This window comes from Ictidomys tridecemlineatus, chromosome 2 (assembly GCF_052094955.1).
Source record: "Ictidomys tridecemlineatus isolate mIctTri1 chromosome 2, mIctTri1.hap1, whole genome shotgun sequence".
Lineage (NCBI taxonomy): Eukaryota > Metazoa > Chordata > Mammalia > Rodentia > Sciuridae > Ictidomys > Ictidomys tridecemlineatus.
The window spans coordinates 72,090,178-72,117,775 of NC_135478.1; the positions used below are offsets into that span (position 1 = coordinate 72,090,178).

The following is a 27,598-nucleotide window of genomic DNA, read 5'->3' on the forward strand; positions in this document are numbered from 1 at the left end:
TTCCGCCAGCCTCTTCAGGCAGCTTTAACCCTCCTTGAGTTGCTGACTTTGTAGCTTATTTTGTTCTTTTTCCAAGCTCTGGGATAGTCAGTCCTACTTCCAATCCTCATGGAGGGAGGTGGCAGGAACTGAGGACAGACAGGCCTGTAGGAGTTCATCAGAGGAGAGGAGAAGGCAATTTTGGAGAGGGAACAGTGTGGGCAGTCAAGGAGGAAGGAAGGCAAATTCTGGGGAACTCAGAATGTGCCAGTCCAGTCCAGTTTGTGCTTTAGGTTCTGGGTAGGGGCCTGAGATGAAGGAGGATTGGGATGGAGGGGTCAAGGAGGAGCAATGTAGCAGGGTAAGGTATTTTGTTCTTGTTTTGTTTAACCATGCATCTGTTATTTGCTTATTAATTTTTTAATCTATTTATTATTTTTTGCAGTGTTAGGGATCAAAACCAGGGTCTTGCACATTCCAGGCAAGTGCTCTACTACCCAGCAGCAGCCTCAACCTTTTTTTTTTTTTTAAATTTGAGACAGGATCTTGCTGAGTTGTTCAGGTTGGCCTTGAACCTGTTCTCTTCCTGCCTAAGCCTCCTGAGTAGCTGGGATTACAGGAGTGTGCCACCATGGCCAGCTACATGTCTTTTTTTTTAGTTTTCGGTGGACACAACGTCTTTATTTTTATGTGGTGCTGAGGATCGAACCCAGCGCCCCACGCATGCTAGGCGAGAGCATTCTGGCTTGAGCCACATTCCCAGCCCCAGCTACATATCTTTAATTTCAAAAATTCTTTGTGTGTGTGTGTGTACGTGTGTGTGCGTGCACACACACACATGCATGCTGGGGATTGAATCCCAGGTCTTCTGCATGCTAAGCACACACTCTATCACTGAACTATACCCCAACCCCACATGTGTGTATGTCTTTAGGAAAGAAACATTACCAACAACTATGGCTGCTATTGGACTAGAATAAGTCAGGGCAAGGGCTGGGCCAGAGTCAGCCCATACTGCTGGAGTATAGGCTCTGTCCCTCTGGCCTTTATATATTGCTGGTGAAAGTAGATACTGAGGTCATATCTATGGAGGGCAATTTGACCAAACAGCTCTCAAAATTGCAAATGTCCAGCACCTTTGACTCAGCACTTTCACTCAGGGAAACTCATTTTAATGCACGTTATCACCTATGATTGGAAAGGAGATGATTAGATGAGTGACTGTACATCCATCTCATGAGATACTACACACCAATTTAAAGGAACAGATATTTAGTATGTTGATCCATAACAACCTGTAAAATAGATTGGGGGAGCTACTTAGGAGGCCGAGACAGGATTGCAAGTAAGTTTGAGGCCATCCGAGGCAACTTAGTGAGACCCTTTCTTTTTCTTTAATATTTTATATTTTAGTTGTAGTTGGATACAATATCTTTTTAAAAAAAAAAAAGAGAGAATTTTTTAATGTTTATTTTTTAGTTTTTCGGCGGACACAACATCTTTGTATGTAGTGCTGAGGATCGAACCCAGGCCACACACATGCCAGGCGAGCACACTACCGCTTGAGCCACATCCCCAGCCCCATGGATACAATATCTTTAATTAATTTTATTTATTTTTATGTGGTGCTGAGGATCAAATCCAGGTCCTCACCGTGCTAGGTGATACTCTACCGCTGAGCCACAACCCCAGCCCTAGTAAGACCCTTTCTCAAAAACTAAATGGGCTAGGGATGTAACTTAGTGGTAGAGAGCCCCTAGGTTCAGTTGCCAGTACTGAGGGTAGGGGTCAGAAAGATGGGGGGAAGGATAAAGGAAAGTGCAGAAGAGCAAGTAATCTTTGTTGTCTGTGTGAAAGAAAAAATTGGAGTTAGGCATGATGGCACATACCTGTAATCCCAGTCACTCGGGAAGGAGTCAACTGAGAAGGGGGATCATACATTTGAAGCTAGCCTCAGCAATTTAGTGAGAAATAAATAATAAAGATTGAAATGTAGCTCAGTGGTAAAGTGTGGCTGAGTTCAATCATGTATGAGGCACAGAGTTTGATCCTCAGAACTACATAAAAATAAATGAATAAAAGTATTGTGTCCATCGACATCTAAAAATTTTTAAAAAAGAATATACAGATGTATCTACTTATATATTACAGAATGACTCTTGAAAGATTAAGGGGAAACAGAGCAAGTCTGGGGCCAGTTATATATATATTCATCTTTTGCATGCTGTTTTTCTTTCAGTTGTAATGCCTAAGAACTCCTCAAATTCCTTTGAGCTATCCTTGAGCTCAGATGAGCTGAAACTCACCATTCCTAAAGGGCTCTCACACAGGAACCTGGCTGAGTCCCACTGCTTGAAGCCCTGTCCCTTGCTCCTCTTGGTACCGGCCTTAGAGGCAGTTTCTGGGCAGAATATCCACTCTGTTTCCTGGACTTTGCAGCTACACAGCTTCCCCCTAGCTGACTGGGGACTGCCCTCTTTGGATCTCTGTCCTAGCCAAACCCACTTCCCAGCCCTCCGGTGCCTATGCCCATTTTAATGTCCATCCCCCTGTTTTTCTTTTCTTCTTTTTTTTTTTTTGTACCAGGGATTAAACCCAAGGGTGATTAACCAGAGTCACATCCCCAGCTGTCACAAGCCACCCATAGGCTGTGTGTATGAACTATGCATATTGGAGCTATAAGGGAACAGGTCTGGCATTGCATGCTGATTGGTCTGTGTGATGTAAGTGTGTCTCTTCCCTCACTCTGTGATCCCACATAGTATCTGAAATGGGTGTGACTTGCCAAGATGTCAATCAATCTGCTGTCAACAAGACATCACAAAGTAAGACTCCACCTTTGAAATCTTATCCCCTGCCTTATTTGGTGAAGAACATTCCATTGAATCTCTTTTGTGGGTGCCCCCCCCTTCCCGTAAAATTAAAGAGATTCTGAGTGCACTCTTTCCATTGCCTTTCAGCATGGAAGTTGACCCTTAAGGTTGCAGAACCATCTTATCCTCAACATGAAAAATACTTCTGTATTGTGTGATTTCTCAACATTTTCTTAGCTTAATGTTGCAGCCAGCTCTTTTGAACCCAGCTCATCTTGTCAGTGCAGGCAGCTGGCGAGACCCAGTCCTTTTAATATTTTTGAGAAAGGGTATCACCAGGTTGCTTACAGCCTTACTGAATTCCTGAGGCTTTGAACCTGCAATCCTTCTGCCTCAGCCTCCAGAGATGCTGGTGTGCCACCATGCCCGTTTGTAGAGCCTGGCACTCCTATGCCTCTCTTTGCGTTACAAGGACACAGGTTACTTAGGGCTAAAAGTCTAAGACCTGAAATGGCAAATGTAATGGTCCCAGGAACTGCGCAGGAGAAGGGTAACTCTGTTACTGGGCCTCACATCAATCTCCATCACTTCCTACTCTCCACCCCACCCCCACCCACCCAGCAGCCACTACTGGGACCCTCAACCAGGAGATAGGCAGATGTGCCAGTTCTGCCCTGAAAAACCCCATCTCCGAGGTCCTTCAGTTCTGTGGACGCCAGGAGTCAAGGGCATTGGAGTACACAAGACCAGTCAAATCCATTCTGGAGTCTGAGGCAGACCCAGAAAGAACTGGGCCTCCAGAGCTTGATTGCTCTCCATCCTACGTAGGGTTGCCCTTTCCCCACCCCAGTCCAGACCAGGGCCTTTCTGTTTCACCCCATCCAAATGCAATGTCAGCCTTCTTGGTACCAAGTTCTTGAGGTCCCCACATCTTGACTACCACCAACAGGGACAGACAGGTCAATCTGGGGCCAAGGGGCTGAGTTTAAGAGGTCTGGAGGACAAGGAGCCTGGCACAAGAACCAACCAGTGAGTTCGGGGGTCCAAGTCCAGGTGATGCAGCAGTGCCAGGATAGGTGTATCAGTGGAGGTACTGAGCATGCCTCCAAGGACCCTGCATGTGGCAGCCCACATTCAGCACAGTCCTCCTCATGCCATCCCAGTTTAGCTGGCACACTGCACTGCAGATGGATGGTGCTCAGGTCCATCCGGACCTTGGGGTCCCCTCCTCTCGCCCCCAATAAAGGCAAGTGGGAATAAGGAGAATTGCCTGGACAGGTACCTTGACCCTGCGCAGAGCCAGGATCCAGCAACAGTGGCCACATTCCCAGTTCTCTGATTGGGTTAGTTCAGAGACCTGCAGATCTCAGCCGTGCCCTAAAACATCATCTGGCAGAATATGAACTACAGCCCCTTGGAGATAGTTTCCAGGAGCCTAAAGCAGCATAGAATGAAGAGATTCACTGGCACAGTTGTTCTCAAACCTCACTGCCATTTTTAAAAACCTCCAGTGCCCAGATTCATGAAATCAACACAGTGCTTGCTGGAGGGCCGTGGTGTTAAGGGCAGAGGGGTGAGGTCCTGACAATCTGGATCAAAAAAAGAGAAAGTCACATTAAGACAGCAAGGCAGTTCCTGGCCTGGATTCCCTGTACTTTCCCATTTATGTGCAAGCAAGAATTTTTCCGGAACTGGACTGGGCTCACCGCAAACAGTGTGCATGTGTGCAGGCACAATAGTAGGGATTGAGCCCCAAAGGTGCTTCACCATTGAGCTACATCCCTAGCCTTTTTTCTTTTTGACAAGGTGATGTTGGATCTCAAGAGCACAACAGAGCTTAGGGTAGTGCAGCTCTTGTGAACCTCCAATGATACACTTGCCCTCAAGAGAGAACCAGTTTGTATGTTTTTTGTGAGAAGCCTAGAGGTGTCAAGGTTTCTAACTCTGGTCACTGGCCTCTGAAGTTAATGCTACCTCGCAGCAGGGAGACAGGTGGAGGGAAAGCCATACATCAGATCCACTTCCAGGGATTGGCATACAGGAAACCCAACATTGTTGGCCAAGACATACCTCTCCAAACTTCTTCATAGGTGTCTCTGGAGTATCGTTTCTTCCAGAATAACTTCACAGTTTTGATTTTAAGTCATGTTTTTCTGGTTGGAGTGGCACATACCTGTAAACCTAGCAACTGGGTAGGCTGAGGCAGGAGGCTCACAAATTCCAGGTCAACCTCAGCAACTAAGCCAGACCCTGTTTCAAATTTTTAAAAAAGGCTGGGATAGCTCAATGGTAAAGTGCCCCTGGGTTCAATTCCCAGTACCAAACAAAACAAAACAAAAAACTGGTTCACAAGGCTAGGGTAAGAAGATTACCAGTTCAAACCCAGTCAGAGCAACTTAGCCAGGTGAGCAACTTAGCAAGACCCTATCTCAAAATTTAAATTCTTTTTTTAAAAAAGGGAGGTGGGGCTGGATTTGTGGCTCAATGGTTAAGCACCCCTGGTACTATTAAAAATAAAGAACAAAAACTGGGTGTGTAATTCAGTGGTTTCAATCCCTATATTTTAGCAGCATACAGACTGGCACCGAGATTTTACCATAAGAAAATTTGGATTTTTCAGCATGCACAATAGCACACACCTATAATCTCAGCAATTTGGGAGGCTGAGGTTAGAAGGATTGCTAATTTTGAGGCCTGCCATGGCACTTAAGGAGCCCCTGCCTCAAAGTAAAAAAGAAAAAGGACTGGGGATGTGGCTCAGTGGTGGAACAATCCTGGACTTGATCCCTAGTATTGTGTGCATGCACACATACACACACACATAAAATATGGACTTCTCAATACTAATAGTCACCAGAATAAAGGGAAGTCAAAGATAACAGGGATGTGGGGGACAGAGACCTGGCTGAAGGATATGTAAGTCTTTAAGGGAGGTCAGAGGACTCACCAACACCTCAAGTGTCCCTTGAAGTTCCCCCAAAGTTTATCAGGAAGATCATATTTAACAGAAACAGAAAAGGATCTGGATTTAAGAAAGCCAGACAGGATAGGTCAGGTTGCACATGCTTATAATCCCAGTGGCTTGGGAGGCTGAGGCAGGAGACCCTAAGCAACTAAGCAAGACCCTGTCTCTAATTCTAATAAAATATAAAAAAGGGCTGGGAGGGGCTGGGGTTGTGGCTCAGTGGGAGAGTACTTGCCTAATGTGTGAGGCACAGGGTTCAATCCTTAACACAAAACATAAAGAAGTAAAATAAAGGTATTGTGTCTATCTACAACTAGGGCTGGGAATGTGGCTTAGTGTTTTAAGAACCCCTGGGTTCAGTCCCCAATACCACGCCCCCCCCCCCCCAAAAAAGCTGAACAAGTATCCTTCCCCACCTAGGATAGGGCTACTTGCTTTCCAGGACTTCTGCTTGAAACCATTTAATTCTGGTTAGCTTATGCTCAACAAATACTTAACAGAAGCCTTCAGATATGGGTCCCCAGAAGGAAAAACACCCCAAAACACCCAATTTCTCCATGGTGGTACAACACACAGGAACCACTGCCTCAAGAATGAGCACCAGGCTCTCCTATAGCACCCACTATACCCATACAATGGGAGAAGATTCTTTTTCTCTTTTGGAGAGAGGACCCAAATATCAGAGTTTGGGAAAGGGGGTGCTTTTGTGTGGCAGTGGCAGCAGCACAGGGGGAGGAGGGCTCTGAGGAACACAAGGGGTTTCACCATTGCTTAACAGCTGGGGAACTTGGTAGGAGCTGACTGAGTAGACACTGAAACACCAAAGCTGCCACCACCACCGGCTGATGCAAATTTTATTGAGACAATGTACAAACAGGCCATGGAAACAAGGGTTTTGATGCTGGGACCAGAAACGTAAAATGGAATACAAAAATAAAAAGGCACTAATCTGTTAAGAAAAGACACTCAATGTATTCTAAGAATATAAGTCATTTAATACTGTTAATTTTATAGCACAAAATAAAACAAGCTATGATCCCCAAAAATAATTTTAAAAGCTTACAGAGAAAATATTATTGCCTGAAGTTTATGATCTTTAAGTTACAGGTCAAAAGAGTTTTACGTTGTTGTTTTAAAACACACAGTGAAGACCGTCAGGAAGCAAGGCCACTGTTCCTCCTGCAGGGACAACGATCCTGTCTCAGAGAACTGTCCTTCTACTCCTTTAGAACATACAACCAGCTCAGTGTTCACACTGACAGCAGTTACCAGGGACATGGCTCTCCGGTCCCAATGGGTGGAGTTTGAGGCAGAGCTCAATGATGTCCACAGAAAGCATTAGTCTTAGGTACTGTGTTAAAACAATCAAGAATTCACTCATTTTAAGAGGTTAATGAACATAATATTAAAGGATTAAATTATAAACACCTGGCACAAAAACACATCATCCCTTTTCTAAAAATAAAATGTTCATATTCCTCTGAGCAAATGTTACAAGAGCAGTGGCCATCTTGTCTCAGGCCTGTCTTGTCTGTAAACAGCTGTAAAGGAAGGCCAGCACAGTGCCAGGGGTGCAAAGATCCAAGGAGGGTGCAGCAGTCCTTTCCTCCTTTCCATGAGCACAGAAGGTGTTGAGTCTAGTCGGCCAAAGTCACCAACAGCAGCTGATCAATGCACCCTCTTTGTTAACCATGTTGTCAAGTGGTTACCAAACAGCGCACAAATAATAAGGATGACTCCTGTAGTGGAGGTCCTTTCCAGGACAAGTAAGTTTTTAATCAGACTATCAATACCTTCTAGTACATAATTTGTTTCCTTCCCAGGTGAAAAATCATAGTGAGTTAATTTAAATTATTTTCCATTATCATCTTCTACAACACAAGAAAGCAGAGCAGGTAACAATAATGAACAGTTAAAAAAGGAAGCCCACCCCTGCATCAAATTTGCAGTGCTCTATGAAGCATGAAAATTTTTTCCTAGACTAGTGGGAACCAAAGCACTGAAGCCAAGGCAAAGGTGCTGCTTTCCACTATTTGGTGTGAAAAATAGAATTTCTCCACCTAGTTAAAAAAACAAAACAAAACAAAACTGATAAGGTTCTCAAGTCAAAAAGTTACTACTTTTGGCACACATCTTGAGAGCTCAGAACTCAAGACTTATTCTGGATTGAGCTCTCAATCTCCTAGGTAACCCTGGAGACATTTATATTGGCTAAAGTAATTCTTTATGGAAACGAACTCCAGGTTTGTGGAGTGTTTTGATTCTGAAGCACATCCTACAGGGTGGATCTTGCTATTGGTCAATAGACCTGGCTGAAAGGAAACCCTGCTTTCTAAAATGGCCATTTACTACTTGTACTCTGAGCCAACTGTTAACAATCAAAAGGTGCCAAGCCCTTCAGCTATATCTGTTTTTAAAAGGCCTTAGGGTTTGTGCCCTCTTTGATCAAGGCTAGACACTCCACTCAGATGCAGGAGCCAAGAAGGCAGGGTGGAACCAGGTCATGGGCTGAAAGGCAAGCAGTATTTCTAGGCAGTGTAGGGATTTTGTCATACTCCCACCACCTGTGGGTGTAAGGCTGGGCCTGAACTTAGAACAAACCCACTAAACAGACTTGGCCAGAAAAGGCAACTGTAAGAGGTGGCCACATTTCTCATTGGGTAGATAGCTGATCTCTTAACCATTTTCTAGGAAAACCACAGACAGATAGCCACAGTGGTATTTTTTCCAACTGATTGTTATTTTATCACAGGAAGACTCTTAAGATTCTTTAATATGGCAGTTATCAGCCTGATTTAAAGACAAAGTAATAAAGAAATGGAAAACTGGTTGTTTTGCTGATTCTGTCACCAGCATACATTACTCTGAACCTCAAAACCTAAGCGCTTTCAGAGATAGGGCTATAGTTGCAGCAGATGCCCCATAAATGCTAGAATTACTCTTTAGGTTGCTGCTACATTTCTGCAGTATTCACTTTGAGCTGAGCTTGTCTTCATTAGGGTCCAGAGGGAAAGTAGAATGAACTGCGTAAAGGTTCCAGAATTTTTACTGCGTAAAGGTTCCAGAATTTTTATCTGTTATGCTCAGCAGACATCAGTCCCACATTTGTACCAGAGCTGGCTTGTATAAAAAACAGGTCTCTTTTAGCTAATAGGAAAATACTTTAAAACAATAAAGTAACAAATGGTTAATGGTAAACTGGTTAAGAGTTCTTCCTAGTCACTATAACACTAGACCTCAAGTGAATGAACCAATTTCCAGTTAGCATTTCCTTTATTTGGAAGCATCAGCACCATCTTTCTCCAGCAGCCCAGGAAGACTGAGCATCAAGGACTGGGTAGGCTTCAGTGAATGAAATTCAATGATTCTATTAACCTCACTTTTAAACGAAATTTAAATCATATAACTTAAAGGGGTACATTTACTGAAAATTGGGACAGAAAATTAGCCAAATGTTCAACCCCACCCCCACCCATCACTGGCAAACAAGGTAAGCAAAGGCTTTCCCCCAAATTACCTCTGACTCTAATGTTTTTGGGGACAAACTAATCCAAGAGGCCTGTGTACATAGCTTGGCCCACCACTGACTGCTGATTTATTGTGTTATTTTCTACATGGTAAAACAAGGTACTACTGACAACCAAGACAATAAAGGCCTTTACACTTCAGAGCTGTTCTTTTCATATTCCTTTAGTTACAGCAGCTTCAATTTAGAAGCTCAGAGGCAGTGCCATTCCCTGGACTATCACAAAAATCCAACCTGCTACTTAAAAATCTGTTCAGAACACACAAGTCCAATTAGTCTTCCAAAACCAAACCAAACCAAAAGAAAATGAAAGAAAAGCCAGATTTGGGGGCCGGGGGGCAGGGTGCCTAGGACAGAATTCTCTCTTCCTTAATGTTCACTTCCTGTGTTGTTCAAGAAAAACAAGTTGGTGGTGGAGCCACCACTTTGTGGAACAGCGACATGCAGGATCTCTCACTACGGTCTCAAGCTTTCTCTGATGAACATGACAGAATCAGTCCCAAGTACAAATAGGGCAGCGATGAGAAGGAAGACCCTTTTCTTGTCAGCTTCTCTCCACATGTGTGCTTCCACCAGCATTTCCAGTTTATGATCCAAAAAACTCTAAAATCGGCTACTCTGACAATACAACTATAATACAGATGCCAGGACACAGCCGCTGTGTGCATTCCAAATGTGTATGAGAGATCGCCAGTCTGCAGAAAGCTGGACATTGGCAATGCAGTGTAACCTGCCTATGAGAGAGAATGCTTTCCCACTTCAAAGGAGACTATGACAGGCAGAACAATGAAGCAGCAGAAAACAGGGCAACAGCAATCACTCATTTTCATCTGGGTTTTGAGGGTCAATGATTTTGACGTGTGTAAAAGGAAAAAGCCCTTTGCGCCCATTCACCTCACCTTCCCACTGGCCATTTATATTCATTCTGGTGACTTTCACAATGTCACCAACCTATAGGGATGAAGAAAGAAGACAAAGTTAGTATTGTTCTGAAAATATGAAAAATCACAAGCATTATCCAAAGAAATTAATTTTTTCCCAACAGAAATATGTATGTCTGCTCTACTCAAATTCATATCAGATGGAACTGTTGTCACCAAGACTCTGAGCAGCAATGATGCCTCCCTGATCTGATTCTTACTCCCTTTATGGAGCAGTCACTGGGGGAAGCCCACTTCTGAGCATCTTAAAATGCAGGGTGATGGAAATTCTATCTACTGCCAGAGGATAGGTACCAGATAAGGTCTGCTCATCAAGAGAAAGCAGGAATTTGATTTGGGAAGTGGTTTTCAAACTGTTCTGGAGATCCACAGACTTCTGGGAAGGTGCTTTAAGGGTCCAAGTCTATTTGGTACCTGGAATTCAGTGGCACTCTATCACGGAGATACATCCTTAGTCCTATATTGTATTTTATTTAGAGACAGGGTTTCACTGAGTTGCTTAGTGTCTTGCCATCACTAAGGCTGGCTTTGAACTCACTACTCTCCTGTCTCAGCCTCCAGAGCCGCTGGGATTACAGGCGTGCATCACTGCACCTGGCTCTAATTTTTTTTAAAAGTACATTTTATAAAGTTATTATAAAAAGCACATTCAAATTTTTTTTTTTTTAATATTTATTTATCTTTAGTTTTAGGTGGATACATTAGATTGTTTTTATGTGGTGCCGAGGATCGAACCCAGTGCCTCATGCATGCCAGGCGTGCACTCTACCACTGAGCCACCACTCCAGCCCCACACATTCAAATTTTCTATAGTCTTTTTGGCATACTGTCTTGGTAAGTTAATTTAATGTAGACCTTCCTTGGAAAAAAGCTTTTCTTGCAAAATAGCAAGGTCAAAGCTTAAAAATAAACAAAACTATCTTTGTGTTCTGTAAACAAAAACAAAAACCTACCACCACTTGCAACAAACAAAGTCATAAATAAACTGGATGCTGAGGGCAATAAGACCAAATCTACCATTCATAATGTTATTTCCAACTTTTCCTGCCCAATACAAAACTAAATTACCACCCCCCTCTTTTTTTTAGTGCTGGACATCAAACTCAAGGCCTTAAGCATACTAGGCAAGTGCTCTACTACTGAGGTATATTCCCAGCTCCCCCTAATTCTTTTTTTTTTTTTTTGAGAGAGAGAGAATTTAATATTTAATTTTTAGTTTTTTTCTGTGGATACATCTTTATTTTTCATTTGTATGTGGTGCTGAGGATTGAACCCAGTGCCATGCACGTGCCAGGCTAACACGCTACTGCTTGAGCCACATTCCCAGCCCCCTAATTCCTTTTTTTTTTTTAAAGAGAATTTTTTTAAATATTTATTTTTCAGTTTTCAGTGGACTTTATTTTATGTGGTGCTGAGGATCGAACCCAGCGCCCCGTGCATGCCAGGCGAGCGCGTTACCGCTTGAGCCCTAATTCCTTTTTTTTTTTTTTTTTTTTTTTTTTTTTTTAAAGAGAGAGTGAGAGACAGAGAGAGAGAGAATTTTAACATTTATTTATTTTTTCTTAGTTCTCGGCGGACACAACATCTTCATTTGCATGTGGTGCTGAGGATCGAACCCGGGCCGCACGCACGCCCGGCGAGCGCGCTACCGCTTGAGCCACATCCCCAGCCCCCCTAATTCCTTTTTAAAGCAATTCTTAGGTATGGGTAGTTCAGCAGCAGAATACATACTTAGCATTCCTGAGGCCCTGAATTTAATTCATTGAACCACTAAAAAAATAAACTTCATGTTGTAATTTGGGTTCCATGTAATATTTCATTTGAAAAGAGTCGTCTTCTGCTCCCAGTCTAACAAATCAATTGTGGAGGCAAATTTAGAAATCCACCTGCCACAGCTGGGGGCCATACAGCGTGAAGGCCAGTTCTCCAGGAGCCTGCCACTGCATTGGTTCTAACACAGGACTTGGGAAGCACTACATCTTCCTTTCCTGGTTACTAGGTGGGTCACTACACTTGGAATGGTAGATTCCAGGTGCCCAAAGGACATATATGTTGCCTCAAGTTTGTTAATTTCAGTTGACCTAAGTTACATATATGGCAAATCTGAGAAAATAAAACTTGGCTACCTGAAAACCCCACCCCAAGCATCCCTCTGCCACCTCTTCTTGGGTCAGTTTATCCCACCAGCCTAAGTGAATGTGCTCTCACCTCTTGATAATCACTCCCACCTTATGTTCCCACAGCCTCTCACTACCTGGCTCTATCAACCCAGCCACCAAGCTCTGAGCCATCTGCCACCATCTATGTTACATGAGCCCAATCATCCCAACTCCTAACCTCCTTTCCTCCAGCTAAACCCCATCCATCATACTCTGGATATTGCTCTCATTTACCAAGACCCTCCTGATGGCCCAATTCTAGTGCTCTACCTTTCTGATGTTCTGTGACACTTGAAGGCAAAGATTTCACCCATGCTCTCCTTTCCCTCTGCTCCTCTTTTGCGTGGAATTCTGTAAAGTAATTCCACCAGTTGAGTTCCCACTGATACTTGTAGAAAGCAAGCTTCTGTGAGATCAGGACCTTGTCCTCCAAGATTCTGGCAGACATGCCCAATGAAGCTCCATTCTCTCTCTGCTCTTCTACAGTCACCTCTTCACTCCTAATACATACCACTACCATATGGTCCACTGAAGGAGGGAAACTGCTGAATCATTCTGCACTCTGTGTATGTTATGAATCTCTTGCAAACTAGTTTCTGGGAAAGTATAAGAATTAGGGAAAAGATTAGAAACTAGTAGGCCCATATACCTGATGCTGGGTATAAACAGCCAAACAGTTAATAAAGGTTCTTAAGGGCACAAGTTGCTGGTTTAAGGGCCTTAGAACAGAAAGATTGATCTTTTAAAATATAAACAAAATTAAATCACTGCTTTGCTATTTAAACCTCCTCTAACTCCTTCTTTCTACACTCTGATCTTCATGGTTCTGCCTAATCTGGCTCTGCCACCTCATTCCATGCCACTCTGCCTTTCCCCTCCAATCACACTGGCTTCTTTTCTATTTCTCAAATTTGCCAAGCTCTTTCCCAGATATAGACTATATGACAAGTTCAAGGATATGCTAATATCTTTTAACATCTCAAGAAGTTAAAAATCACATTCCAGGACTGTGGATGTAGCTTAGCAGTCGAATTCTTGCCTAGCATGAATGATGTCCTGGACTCCATCCCCAGCACGACAAAATAAATAAATAAATAAATAAAAACCTCTCACATTCCTGGCTTTTGCCTGGAATCACCAAGCTAATACCAAGAAATCTCAGATCTGTTCTTTCACAGTTGAAGACAGAAACTAAGTGACTCTTAGCAAAATCAAACAAGTCCTAAAGACTACTCAAAGGTCCCCATGAAGCCTCTAATGCAAACAAAGAACACATGAAGGCCCTTCAGGCAGCTCCCAGTAGTCTTTGCAGATAAGATGTTTACTCTGCTTAGAGCCCTGGGCCATGTTCTACATTGTGTACTGAGGATACATAAAGACACAACTTGAATGTAAGACATACCTAAATAAAAATAAGATCTATGATCTACAAAAACTTTGGTCTCCTTAGAATAAATATAAAGTGGCAACAGTGAAGCAGTCCATCATGAGCTTTAAAGCATGACAGAACTGCCTGAAAGTCCTAGTTCTGCCATTTTTAGTGGCTCTGTGACTGTAGCACACTGCAGAAGTGACCCCAAGTCAGTTTCCTTCTGACTTTAGAAGGCTCTTACAATATTTAAATGAAATATGACATGGGAACTATTAACTAGAACACCCAAGAAAGTAGATGGTAATTATTATAAGAGTGGAGATTCCTGAATAGAGATCCCTCTGCTGGCCATGCCCTTTGGAAGCACCAAGGGAAGAGTGGGAATCAGTCAAGCAAGGTTATCAACCTTATCAGTAACAAAGTAGCCTTCAGAAATGAGGAAGGGACAGGAAAAATAGCATTTGTGAATGAGAGATGAGGCAGAGGCCTGAAAACACAAGTCTTATAAATTATGGTGATAGATACAGCAGCTGAGGAAGACAATGAGAAGACTGAGTTAAAGGTGAGCTACATATTGAAACTTGCCAGGAATAGTCATACCTCAGTTAAGTGGTGACTTTGGCATTCTTTACAGGATATTCTCCACAAATCCTAACTAATCAATTTAATAAGAGTTACTAAATTTCTACTGCTTGTAAAATGAACAGGTCAGTTCCTATCTTCAAAAAAGTTTTGTCCATTGTAGGATGGACAATAAATAATCCACTATAGAAATATGACATGGCAACAACAACAACAACAACAACAACAAAAAAAAAGGACAATCCAAATCATTATTAGAATTGTCCAAAGGGAAAGTAGCCCAGTGGTAGAGCACGAGTCTGGCATGTGTGAGGCCCTAGATTCCATCCATAGCACTCGAAAGAAAGAACAGGACAGGACAGGACAGGAATGTCAAAATGGTTGTTTTTGTCTATCTACATTTGAAATTGGGAAATAAACTTTTGAGCATATATTCTAGGATCAACAAACTGTTGACCAGGAAGCAAATACAAAGTCCTGTTCTTTGTCTAGACCATGCAAAGAGAAGGCAAGAGGGCATGCACTTCCTGTTGTCAGCAGTAGTTTCCTTCATCCCTCTAGTCCAGAGTGTGTCCTAGGAATAACTACCATCTGACTTCTGGCACTTGATTCGTGGAGTAGTCAAGGCCCTGGAAGGCCAAAATACTGGTTGTCACAATGTTTGTATGCTTCCCTACCAGCGTTCACATCCCATACTGATATCCTCAGATTGCATTCTCTAAAATTACTGAGGCTGGCCTCAAATTTGCAATCCTCCTGCTTCAGTCTTCCCAATAGCTGGAATTATAGGCACACCAGCTCTAACAGGCATTTATTTATTCATTTTGTACTGAAGGGGCACTATACTCAGGAGCACTTTACCACTGAGATATATTCCCAGTCCTTTTTTACTTTTTATTTTGAATCAAGGTCTCACTAAGTTACTTAGTGCCTTGCTAAGTTGCTGAAGCCTGCCTTGAACTTGCAATCCTCCTGCTTCAGCCTCTCAAGTTGCTGGGATTATAAGTATATATCACCATGACCAGCTCTCTAACTTGTTTTTAATACTAAAAACTGGGTCTCTTCCTCAAAATTTCTAATATCGGAGCTGAAATGGGTGGCTAAGTGGTAAAATGCTTGTCTAGCATGTACAAAGACTTGGTTTTGATTTCCAGAACCAACCAACCAACCAAATAAATAAATAATTTCTATTATCCTTCAAGGTTTAAAAGGGCTGCTTACTGGTTAACAGTTCTTGTGAAAACAGGAATTTTATTTTAGAATGAGGCAGAGGTCAAAGGAATCATAGGACATTATGCTGTGATGCAAGAGAATGTAAGTTTTAACGAAGAAGTGAAATTAGGAGTAGTGGTGCATGTCTGTAATCCCAGCAGCTTTGGAGGTGGAAGAAAAAGGATTATAAATTTGAGGACAGTATTGGCAATTTAGCAAAATAAAAAGGGCTGGGATGTAGCTCAGTGATACAGTGTTGGTGGGTTCAATTTCTAGTACTGCAATGAACAAATTAGTTATTTAATTAATTCTATTCACAGGACATAATCCTATATACAGAAAATCCCTAAGATTCCACATAAAAAATATAAAAATAAACAAACTCAACAAAGTTGCAGGGTACAAGATCAACATACTGATATCAGGTATGATTCTATACATGTAATTAAGAAAACAATTGCATTTATAATACATCCAAAAGAATAAAAATACCTGCAACAAAGTGATCTATTCCTCAGAAGCAAACAACAACAAAGATGGAGGACTCAAAAATTTCAGATTTCAAAATTATTACATGAAATCACATTAACTGAAACAATATGGAATTATCATATGGAGACACAGAAACTCAAAGTTCATCACACACACACACACACACACACACACACACACAATACTGGGAACGGAAGCCAGGGGCATTCCACCACGGAGATACATTCCTAGCCTTTGCATTTTTTTATTTTGAGACAGAGTCTTGTGAAATTGCCGAGGCTGGTATCAAAATTGCAAACCTCCTACCTCAGCCTTCCAAGTTGCTGGGATTATAGGAATGCACCATGGTGCTGTCCTTTGTCCATTAAAAAAAAAATTATTAGTTATAGATGGATACAATACCTTTATTTATTTTATTTTTTTTATGTGCATTGAGAATCGAACCCAGTGCCATACACATGCTAGGCAAGCACTCTATACCACTGAGCCACAACCCCAGCCCTGTGTTTTAGGAGTTCTTTACATATTCTAAACATTCAATTTTTGTCAGATATGACTTCCAAATACTTTTTCTGTTTTGTAGGTTGCCTTCTCAAGTCTTTTAATACACATTTTAAATCATGCCAAATCTTGAATTGTTGTTTTAAATGGATGAACTATATGATGTGAATTATATCTGAAAATTGCAAAAAACAAACAAACAAACAAACAAACAAAAACAATTGAGGATCTGGGTGCCATGGTGCACACCTGTAATCCTACTTGGAAGGCTGAGGACTCAGTGGCAGAGCACTTGCCTAGCATGTGTAAGGCTCAGGTTCAAACCCCAGCACTGCAAGAAGAGAAAGAAAACAAAACGAACAAAAAACTGGCTCAATCGGGGTTCTGCCACATACTACTTGGAAGACTGCCAGTAAATGATACAAATCTCAAGTTCTAAGTGTATTAAAAAAAAAAAAGGGGGCTGGGGATGTGGCTCAAGCGGTGGCGCGCTCGCCTGGCATGCGTGCGGCCCGGGTTCTATCCTCAGCACCACATACAAACAAAGACGCTGTACCCGCTGAGTACTAAATAATAAATATTAAAAAAAAAAAAAAAAAAAAGGAGGTTGGTGCCATCTGCCCCTGGAACTGGAGTGAAAATAAACTGTGAGATCCCTTGCTGATGGTTCTTCTTACCCAACAGCTATTACCAGATACAGAAAACAGAGAAGGTCAGTATAAAGGACTAAACTGGCAAAGCATGGTGGTGCATATCTGTAATCACAGTTACTTGGGAGGCAGAGATAGGAGAATTGCAAGTTCAAGGCCCACCTCAGCAACTTAATCAGGTCCTAAACAACTTAGTGAGACCCTATCTCAAAATATTAAAATAAAATAGGCCGGGTGATATATCTCAGTGGTAAAGCACTACTGGGTTAAATCCCCAGTACCAAAAAAGAAGGAAAGAATGAATGAATGGATGATCGGACTAGGCTGGAACAGGTCTTGCCCGAAACACAGTAGAGTCCCAACTTCATGGTATTTTCACCCAATTTACACATTAAGAAAATAAAAATCTTTTAAAAATAATTCCCTCTCATCTTGGGGAAAATATCTCTGATCCTGAGGCTAGAGGTAGGAAGATTATAAGTTCAAAACCAGCCTCTCACCAATTTTTATTTTGTCTCAAAATAAAAATAAATAAATAAAAAGGGCTGAGAATGTAGCTCAATGATAAGACTGCCCCTGGATTAAAGCCCCAGTACCTACCACTATCTCTGATTCATAACCCACTGAGAATATGACATGCTAGAAGAAAAATGTATTATTAAAAACATAAAAAAAAAATAACCCCCACCACCAAAAACAAAACCAAACCCACAAGAGCCAGGCAACAGTGTTGTACACCCAATAGCTCCAGCTAACTGGAAGGCTAAGGCAAGAGAATTTCCTGAGTTCAGGAGTTCAGGACCAGCCTAGCCAACATAGCAAGATTCTGTCTCTTTAAAAAACAAACAAGGGGGCTGGGGTTAGCTCAGCAGTAGAGCGCTCCTCTAACATGTGCGAGACCCTGGGTTCGATCCTCTGCACCACATAAAAACTAAATTGGTACTGTGTCCAACTACAACTAAAAAGTAACATATTAAACAGACAAACAAAAACACCTAGAAACTTAAATTCTGAATGATTTTCTGAAGATTCTTATTCTTTTATTTTGTTTAGGGGCGGAGGACACCAGGGATTGAATTCAGGGGCACTCAACAAACACATCCCCAGCCCTATTTTGTACTTTATTTAGAGGCAGGGTGATCATATATGGTCCTTTAGGGATGAGTAAGATGCTTCATAATGACCTTTTAGAGACAGGGTCTCTTGCTAAAGTGTTTTGAACTTGTGATCCTCCTGCCTCAGCCTCCTGACATGATAGGATTTACAGGCCTGGGCCACCATGCCTGACTCTCAGATTCTCACTTAAAAAGCTGTAATGTGTTGAGTGTGGTATCACACACCTGTGATCCCAACCCAAAGACAGGGGAGGCTAAGACAGGAGGAGCCAAATTCAAGGCCAGCTTTGGGCAACACAAAAAATAAAAAGGGTTGGGAATGTAGCTCAGCAGCAATCCCTGATACTAAACCACACCAAACCAGACCAAAAAACTGTAAGAAGGCTATGATCATGAATGGGCCCCTAGGGATGCTTCATAATCATCTTGTGGAGACCTAAAATACTATAGGAAATAAGGTCACCCAGCTTAAGGAAATCACGTTGATCCCTGTGAGGAAAAACAAACAAACAAAAAACCCAGTACCACTGAAATCTAAATTTGCTTTGTAGGCTACTTCATCTCAGTAAGTAGAAGCAGCAAAGAAGGAACTGCTAATGTAAATTTTTTTTTCTTTTGAGAGAGAGAGAGAGAGAGAATGAGAATTTTTTAATATTCATCTTTTAGTTTTCAGCGGACACAACATCTTTGTTTTGTATGTGGTGCTGAGGATTGAACCCGGGCTGCACGCATCCCACATGTGCTTAAACCACATCCCCAGCCCCGCTAATGTAAATTTAATCCCAACATATGAAACATTAATTGGTAAGTAGAAAACTAAGAATTCCAGGCCAGTAGTGAAGGAAATTATACTATAGGACTTTGGAAAGCCAAACTCAAAAGATTCAGACACCAATTAGGTGGAGCACACTTGTAAAGCCAGCAACTCAGGAAACTAAACCAGAAGGATCAAAATTTCAACGGCTAGGGCTGTGTAGCTCAGTGGCAGAGCACTCACCTAGCACATGTGAGTCACTGGGTTCTATCCTTAGCACTGCATAAAAAATTAAACAAATAAGGCATGCTGTCCATCTACAACTATAAAAAAAATTTAAAAAGTTCAAGGCCAGCTTCAGCAACTTTGCAAAAAATTCAAAAGGGCTAGGATATAGACCTGTGGGAAATTGCCCTAGGTTCAATCCCCAGTACAAAAAAAAAAAAAAAGACAAAGATTCACATGCAATACAATGGCTAAGGGTTTTTAAATTGGGCAAAGACAATCCAACAAGAGCAAGTATCTTAAGGACAATGGTAAGTTCATACAAAGAACCCTGAGAATCAATCAATCAATCAATCAAAACCAGATGAAAGGATGCTCTTAGACTGATAAGGACAGATATATCTTTGAAGTGTTGGCCAAACACACCGGCAAGCACAAATAAAAGTCCAAGATTGGTGTCCTGCCACAGAGAAATTACATCATAGGATACTGGCAAAAGGGCTCTCTTTTGGCTCATGTCAAAACAGAGAATATAACAAATTCTATAAAACAAACTGGTGAGCCTAAAATAAAAAATGGACAAATTCTGGATGTGATCATCAAACAGACGGTTTGTGAGGATTGAGGATGGAAAATGGAGTCTGAAAGTATAATAAGGAAGTATAGGCTAAAGCAGACCAACCTTACCTGTCTTTTCATACATATGTGACATAAGTCAGGTGAGGCTGCCTAAAAGGACATTAGTACCAAAATCTAAATGATTAATTTTACAAAACCTGCAGGGAACACAAAATCGAGGGGGTGTGATCAATATGCTACATGACATAATCAGAAGTACAAAAAATTCATAAATGGTATACAGATAAACAAAACAACCCAAAAATTCAAGAGGGCCAACTTAAGATCATGGACTTAAGTCCAATCACTAAAGTTGGGTATATGCCCGCTGAAGCAGGTGGATCACCTGAGCCTAGGAGTTCAGGGTTAAGTCAGGTATGGTGGTGACACCTGTAATCTCAGCAAACTCAGGAGGCTAAGGCAGGAGGAGACCCTGTCTCAAAATACAAAATAAAAATGGCTAGGAATGTAGCTCAGTGGAAAAGCACATCTGGGTTAAATCCCCAGTACCAAAAAACAAACAAAAAGAACACTGGGCTAAGAAAGGGAATGGTTTTGGATGGTAAGAACTTGTAGAATATAAGAACTTGTTAACTACTGGAGTCATACAATTCAGAACAAATTACCTTATGAGACTATAAGTACAAGAAGTTCCACAAGGACAGAAATCTGGTTTTGTTCACTACGGTATCCCAAGCTCCTAGCCTGCCTCAAAATGAGCACTTCATAAAGCTCTAACGAGTGAATGTTTTAGAAGGTGTCCAAGTTGAGACTGGAGTGCCAATGGATAAAATGCATTAGGAAAATGGCTAAATGACCTAAAGGATTTTTAAATTTGGTTAGCCAGGTAGGGCGGCATGTGCCTGTAAACTCAACAACCAGGGTGGCTCAGGCTGGAGAGTCCCAAGCTTCAGCAACTAAGCAAGATCCTGTCTCAGAATAATGATGTAGTCCAGGGTACAGCACCTCTGGGTTTGATCCCCAGTACAGAGGGTGGAAGATAAGGAATGGGATGACAAACTTGTTTTTCTTGATTTATATCACTCTATCCTGAATTACTTTTAAAGTTTCACTTGCTGCCTAAATAACTGTTATTCTCCCTCCACAGAATCTGTTTCACTGACTTTGATTCCTGCAAATCCCCAGCTCATATCATCAACTGTTCTCTTAACCCATAGCACCAACCCACTTTCAATTTAAATACTTGATACAAAAATTTCATATAATAAACACTCTTTGAGTGTGGGTACCCAAGACTAAGCACAATTTTAAAGATACTAAGAAATTTCTTCTTCAGTCAGCATATTGGAACACCAGTGAGAATATTATTACAGGGAAACCAAGGATCTGCTGTAAATTTAAAAATCAATCAATAAAAAAGGCAAACTGCCAGGGCTGGGGTTGTGGCTCAGTGGTAGAGCGCTTACCTAGCATGCACGAGGCCCTGGGTTCGATCCTCAGCACCACATGAAAATAAAGAAATAAAATAAAAGGTATTGTGTCCAACTACAACTAAAAAATAAATATATATTTTAAAAAAAGGCAAACTGCCTACAAATTTCGGAATTTCCATCAGTTGTGGGAAACTAGTGGCTTTATCTCTCAAATGAAGGCATTACAAGAAAGTTGTTATCTCCTCAGCTCGTGTGGTATGGCAAAAGCCCACTTTTCCTTGCTTTGTCTTTTGCTACTTCTGGCCTTTGCCAGGCATGCCCAAATGTGCTGACCTACTTGCAGATACTCAGTGGTGTTAATCACTTTCATGCAAGCTCTTCCCTCCCAGCAATGCCTTCCCCCACTTTACCCAGCTAGCCTCTATTCATCCTTCAAAACTCACTTCAAGCCAGGCACTGCGGAACATGCCTATAATCCCAGCAGCTCAGGAGGCAGGAGAATTAAGAGTTCAAAACCGTCCTCAGAAATTTCATGAGACCCTAAGCAACTCAGCAAGACCCTGTCTCTAAATAAAATATAAAAAAGGGCTAGGGATGTGGCTCAGTAGTAAAGTGCCCCTGGGTTCAATCCCTGGTACCAACCAACAAATATGTTACGTTAGCCTTATACATAATTTGCTCAAGATTACACAAGTAAGAGCCAGGACTTGAACACAGTTCCACAATATCTCCCTAATCACCTTGTTTCTTCAGTGTCAGGGAACGCAATTTTGACTACAGTTTTGTTTTTTTATTGGGTTTGTTTTAAAAAACAACAGCATCCTTCCTCCAAGCATTTTCTACTGGTCAATGATCCCCTTTTTATTTTGAAGTAGGGTCTCACTAAGTTGCCTAAGGCTTAAATTGTTGAGGTTGGCCTTAAATTTGCAATCCTACTGCCTCAGCCTTCTGAGTCACTGGGATTAGTATGTGAGACGCCTACCTCAATTTACCTTACACAGGTCATCATGACTTCCCTTTCAAATAAATAAATAACTGGATCAACTCATTTCTTGAAAAGCAGCAAAAAAAAAAAAAAAAAAAAAAAAAGAAGAAGAAGAAGAAGAAGAAGAAAGAAAATGGCTAAACACAGACCCGTTTTTAAATCACTCACTATTTAAAGGAAGATTCTTACAAGAGTCAAGTTTTATGGGGGAAAAAAAAGTTTGTGAAATAATTCAAGGAATTCAGTTCACCTAAGCCATTGTTCTTCTTTGTAAATACTATCAAGGGAATAAGGAAGCTTCAATTACTGGCACATTTTGTCCTACTTGTGTCACTGTTACTCATTTTCATTTTAATACTTTTCCTGGTAACCTAATTGCATCAGTTCCCAAGAAAGTTGTTTTAAACAGGATCTGAGAGACATCACTATCCTCATAGTTGTAGAAGATAACATAATTATAGAAACATTTGTTATAGCCAAATCTCATTTAAAGATACAGAAAAATACCATTAAGTGGAGTGTGGCAAAAGACTACTTCTTGGATCCCATTTACACTCGGTGAAACACTGTGGCCCCTTATAAAACTTGCATGATTAGGTTAGTGTCATAAGGACACAGGTGTGGAGACCTCTCTCAGGTTTGAGAGACTAGAAGAGCTGTGTAATGGCCAAGTATGTGGGTTATCTTAAAATATACACTATTAATCAGGCTCTCACTTCTGGGCCTCTTAGATACCTACCTACCTACTCATCAAGGTTTAGATCTTGACAATATCTGGTTTTCATCCCTACAACACCCTTGTGCATAAAATTCTGACTGAGCACCTCAAACCTCAAAGTTCTCACCCTAGTATGCCAACAATCAGCAGTCTAACACACAGGTCACACCTACTATGAATCCCATGCTAAAATGAGAGATGTGAAAATGCCTCAAAAAGCTGAAACCACAAAGCAAACTGGAAGGTATTAAGTGTCAAGTGCATCCATATATTCAAATGAAATGTGGACCAGCCAGAGATATACATGTATATAAAGACAGGCCTATGTGGGGGTAAGAAAGCTGAAGAAGGCCTGCTCAGGACTATCTGGTGGAAGCAGCTTGTTTTAGATTATTCTTTCCTGTTCTTCCCTTGGTCCTTCCCAGTCTCTGATCCCTGTTGCTTGTTCATTCCTTACAGCCAACTTGAGAGGGCTATAATCACTGAATCTGAAAAAAAAGTTTCAGGTATAGTTCACTCAGACATTACTAATGCTCCACAGAAAATTGAGGACAACCAATGGAAAAATACACATAAAATAAATTATAGCTAACTTTTTCTGTATGCAGGCTGAATTGTGGTTTAACTTTTGCTTTCTTGAAGTGACTGGCTCTATTATATTACCCTACTGTGATGCACCAGGACTCTCTGAACCCTCCCTACTTTGACCTTCAAATGAATACACAGGGAATAGTTACTAACAATCTATTTCTCTAACACATATGTAATTTGATAATGCTAAAGAAGAGCACTCATTATAATCATACCATAATGATTTCTGTGTGTGTGTGTGTGTGTGTGTGTGTGTATACAGGAACATTTTGGTTTACACATTTTCACAAGCATCATTTTATGTGGTCTTTACAACAGCCTACTGAGGATAGCAATAATAGCAATTTGCATACATTATTTTATAGTAATTTTCATTTCATAGGTAAAGGCAGAGAAGCTCAGGGGTGTAAAGATCTCCCTCAGGTAAACAATATATAAAAGACCTAAGAATTCTGACATCTAACCTCCCCTCACCCTTTTTGGTTTTTTGTGGTACTGAGCACTGAACCCAAAGGCGTTCTATCACTGATCTGTATCTATATCCCCAGTCCTTTTTTATTTTGAGACAGGGTTTTTGCTAAGTTTACCAGGCTGGCCTCCAACTTGGAATCTTCCTGCTTTAGCCTCTAGAGTTGCTGGGATTACAGGCATGTGTCACTGCTGCAGAAGTCTTTAGTATCATCTTTTAATCTTTTTGATACTGGAGAGTGAACAGAGGGCACTTTAACACTAAGCTATATCCCCACCCCTGTTTATTTTGTATTCTGAAACAGGGCTTCACTAAGTTGCTGAGACTGGCCTCAACTTTTTGACTCTCCATCTCAGCCTCCCAAATCACTGGGTTTATAGGCATGTGCCACCACGCCCAGCTAGAAGTCTTTTTAAAAAGGTAGTTAATGTGGGCTAGGAGTGTACTCAGTAGTGGACTACTTGTTGTGTGAGGCCCTGGACTCAGCCCCCAGCACCATAAATAAGCAAAATAAATAGCAGTTAATATTTACTTAGAAAATGTTCAAGTTCTATTTCCTGCTATAAATTATAAAATCTTTAACAAGCAATAAGTATTTAGGTCTCACATATTTTGTTTGTTTTTTACAATGCTGGGGATTGAAGCCCCTAACACAGGCTAGGCAAGTACTCATATCACTGAGCTACATCCCCAGCCTGAAGAATGATATATTTTTAAACCATTCCTCTGCCTAACTGAAGATAGAATCAAAGATATTTATTCATATTTCTCAGCTAATCACAATGTTAGAAAGTCTTTTCTGTACTGGGGATTGAGCCAGGGGTGCTTTACCACTAAGCTAAGTTCCCAGCCCTTTTTATTTTTTTATTTTGCAAAAGGGTCTCACTAAGTTGCTTAGAGCCTTGCTAAATTGCTGAGGCTGGCCTTGAACTTGCAATCCTCCTGCTTCAGTATTCCAGATCACTGAGATTACAGGGGTACACCATGGCATCCAGCCAAATGTTAGAAATATTGATCCAACGAAGTAGCTATGTATCTGTATACTGATTTTGCTCTAGGTAATGGGGTTCTATTTAATTATCAAATTTCCTTAATGCAAAGAAAACCAACTACTGTGAGACTAAATCTATAAAGCTTGGGGAACAGAAAAAAAAGAGCAAGTAGGTTAAGAATCTGGGAGAAACAAGGAACAAGAAACAAGAATCTGGGAGAAACACTAACCATACATCTTCCAAAATCACCCAATTCTTTAATTCTCATGAATATAATCTTAATTGAGCAGAGGTAGCATATGCCTGTAATTCCAGGGGCTCAGGAGGCTGAGGCAGGAGGATCAGTGAGTTCAAAGCCAGCCTTCGCAAAAACCAGGCACTAAGCAACTCCAGTGAACCCTGTCTCTAAATAAAATATAAAAACAGGCTGGGGATATGGCTTAGTGGTTGAGTGTCCAGAAGTTCAATCCTGGATTCCAAAAAAAAAGAATCTAAATTAAACCAGGGGCAGTGGCGCATGTCTATAATCCCAGTGACTCTCAGGAGGCTGAGGCAAGAGGATTACAAATTCAAAGCCAGCAATTTAGCAAGACCCTGTCTCAAAATTAAAATAAAATGGGCTGGATATGGCTCAGTGGTTTAGCACCCATCTGGATTTTAATCCCTAGTACCAAAAAACAAAAACAAAAACCCAATGTCAAGGACCCATAAGATGAAACTTAATATTATTTTACCTCTAGTGCCAAAGCAGTCTTGTCATAAGCACAGGGTACTCTTTTCTGGATTGCTTTTGCAAAGACAGGTCCATTCTGTGTGGATGGCAAAGGGTTGATCGCTGCCCCAGAAGTACTGGAAACTGCAGGTAGAGGAGTTGTAGTCTGAGGTTGAGCATATGCATGAGCAGGTTCTGGGATGCCATAACTGTTGGAATTCCTATTTCCATGCTTTCCATGTGGTGAGGATCTCACGAGCTTTTCAACATAGGGGACAGGAATCATCCCAACCCGGCCATCCTTGTTCCGGGCACTCCACCACTGTTCTTCTGGCTTTTCTATTATCACCAGGATCTCACCCTTTTTAAAGGGCAGGTCTTCGGCATCATTCCCAGGAAAATCATATAGAGTTCGTACATATTCCAGATTTTCTTCTGCTGTAGGCAGGTTGGGTGCCGAGACAGATCCCATTGGCGGGCTTGGATACCTTGAGAGAGAGAGAGAGAGAGAGAGAGAGAGAGAGAGAGAGAGAGAGAGAGAGAATATCACTGTAGACAAAAATCTTACTCTATACTAGTGTCTGTCAAATTTAATAAGCCACTCTTCTCTGTAATGAGTAATTCCCTCTCTAAAGACACAGTAGTTAAGAAGGTTCTGTTATATTGTACTTTCTACAGTCTTTATTGTAATGAAATTTAATATTCTGAATATGGCTTTTCAAATTACATGTCATAAGCATACACATACAAACTCTATTTTATAAGAACCTTTTGTTCACATCATGTATAACCACAAGAATAGGATCCTAATTAGAATAAGTTATACTCCATGTATGTGTAATTATGTAAAAATAAACTTCACTGTCACAACCATCACATACTCTTCCTCCCAGGCCTAATCTAATGGCTCACATCCTGCACACTTCCCTGGACACACAAAAAGATGGTTACAAAGACCTCTGCCTCCAGAAAAGGGCTTATATGCTTTTCAAATTTAAAAAAAAAAAAAAAAAAGCTACATATCCCATATTGTAGAAGAATTATCACCTAGCTGGGCATGGTAGCATATGCCTATAATTCCAGTGGCTCAGGAGGCTGAGGCAGGAGGACTGCGAGTTCAAAACAAGCCTCAGCAAAAGCAAGAACCTAAGCAGCTCAGGGGCTGAGTGCCCGAGTTCAATCCCCGAAAAAAAACAAAAGAGGAATTATCACCTAATCTTTATTTTTAGAGAGAGAGAGAGAGAGAGAGAATTTTTTTAATATTTATTTTTTAGTTTTCGGGACACAACATCTTTGTTTGTATATGGTGCTGAGGATCGAACCCAGGCCACACGTATGCCAGGTGAGCCCGCCACAGCTTTAGCCACATCCCCAGCCCCTAATCTTTATTTTTTAAAAATATTTTTTAGTTGTAGATGGACACAATACTTTTACTTTGTTTATTTAGTTTTTTTTTTTTTTTAATGTGGTGCTGGGGATTGAACCCACTGCCTCAAACGCATGCTAGGCAAGTGCTCTATCACTGAGCTACAACCCCAGCCCATCATCTAATCTTTAAAACGAACACCTATGCCAGGTGTGGTGGCACATGCCTGTAGTCCCAGCTACATGGGAGTCTGAGACAGGAGGATCACTTCAGCTCAGAAATTTGACCAGGCTGATCAACATAGTGAAAACCTGACACAAACAACAAAACAAAATGAACACCTTTGAAAGTTTCACTGCAAAATTCACAAGCCAAGAACTCTTAGGTAAGCATTAGTCCACAAGCACCACCGCCTTTACTTGGCTTACAGATTCAACATGTATATATTTGCTGAATGCCTTGTAGAA

General features: G+C 41.3%; 1 protein-coding gene across 3 annotated transcripts in view; it reads right to left on the bottom strand.

Annotated features, from left to right (window-relative positions):
* Window positions 1–4: 4 nt before the first annotated feature.
* The window catches only part of Crkl (CRK like proto-oncogene, adaptor protein), a 38,647-nt gene continuing 11,053 nt past the window's right edge, over window positions 5–27,598 (bottom strand). Inside the window, exons 2-4 of one of the 3 annotated variants that reach the window (XR_013434585.1) lie at window positions 25,788–26,253; window positions 21,332–23,489; window positions 10,184–10,234 (exon numbers count right to left, since the gene is read on the bottom strand). Coding sequence is in view for 2 of the 3 variants with exons in the window: in XM_005334491.5 (XP_005334548.1) it covers window positions 10,100–10,234; window positions 25,788–26,253 (601 nt within the window). In the remaining variant the exon portion in view is untranslated. Of the gene's footprint in view, window positions 145–6,584; window positions 10,235–21,331; window positions 23,490–25,787; window positions 26,254–27,598 lie in introns of those variants that run through there. The other 2 variants (XM_040289258.2, XM_005334491.5) reach the window with 2 other exon arrangements.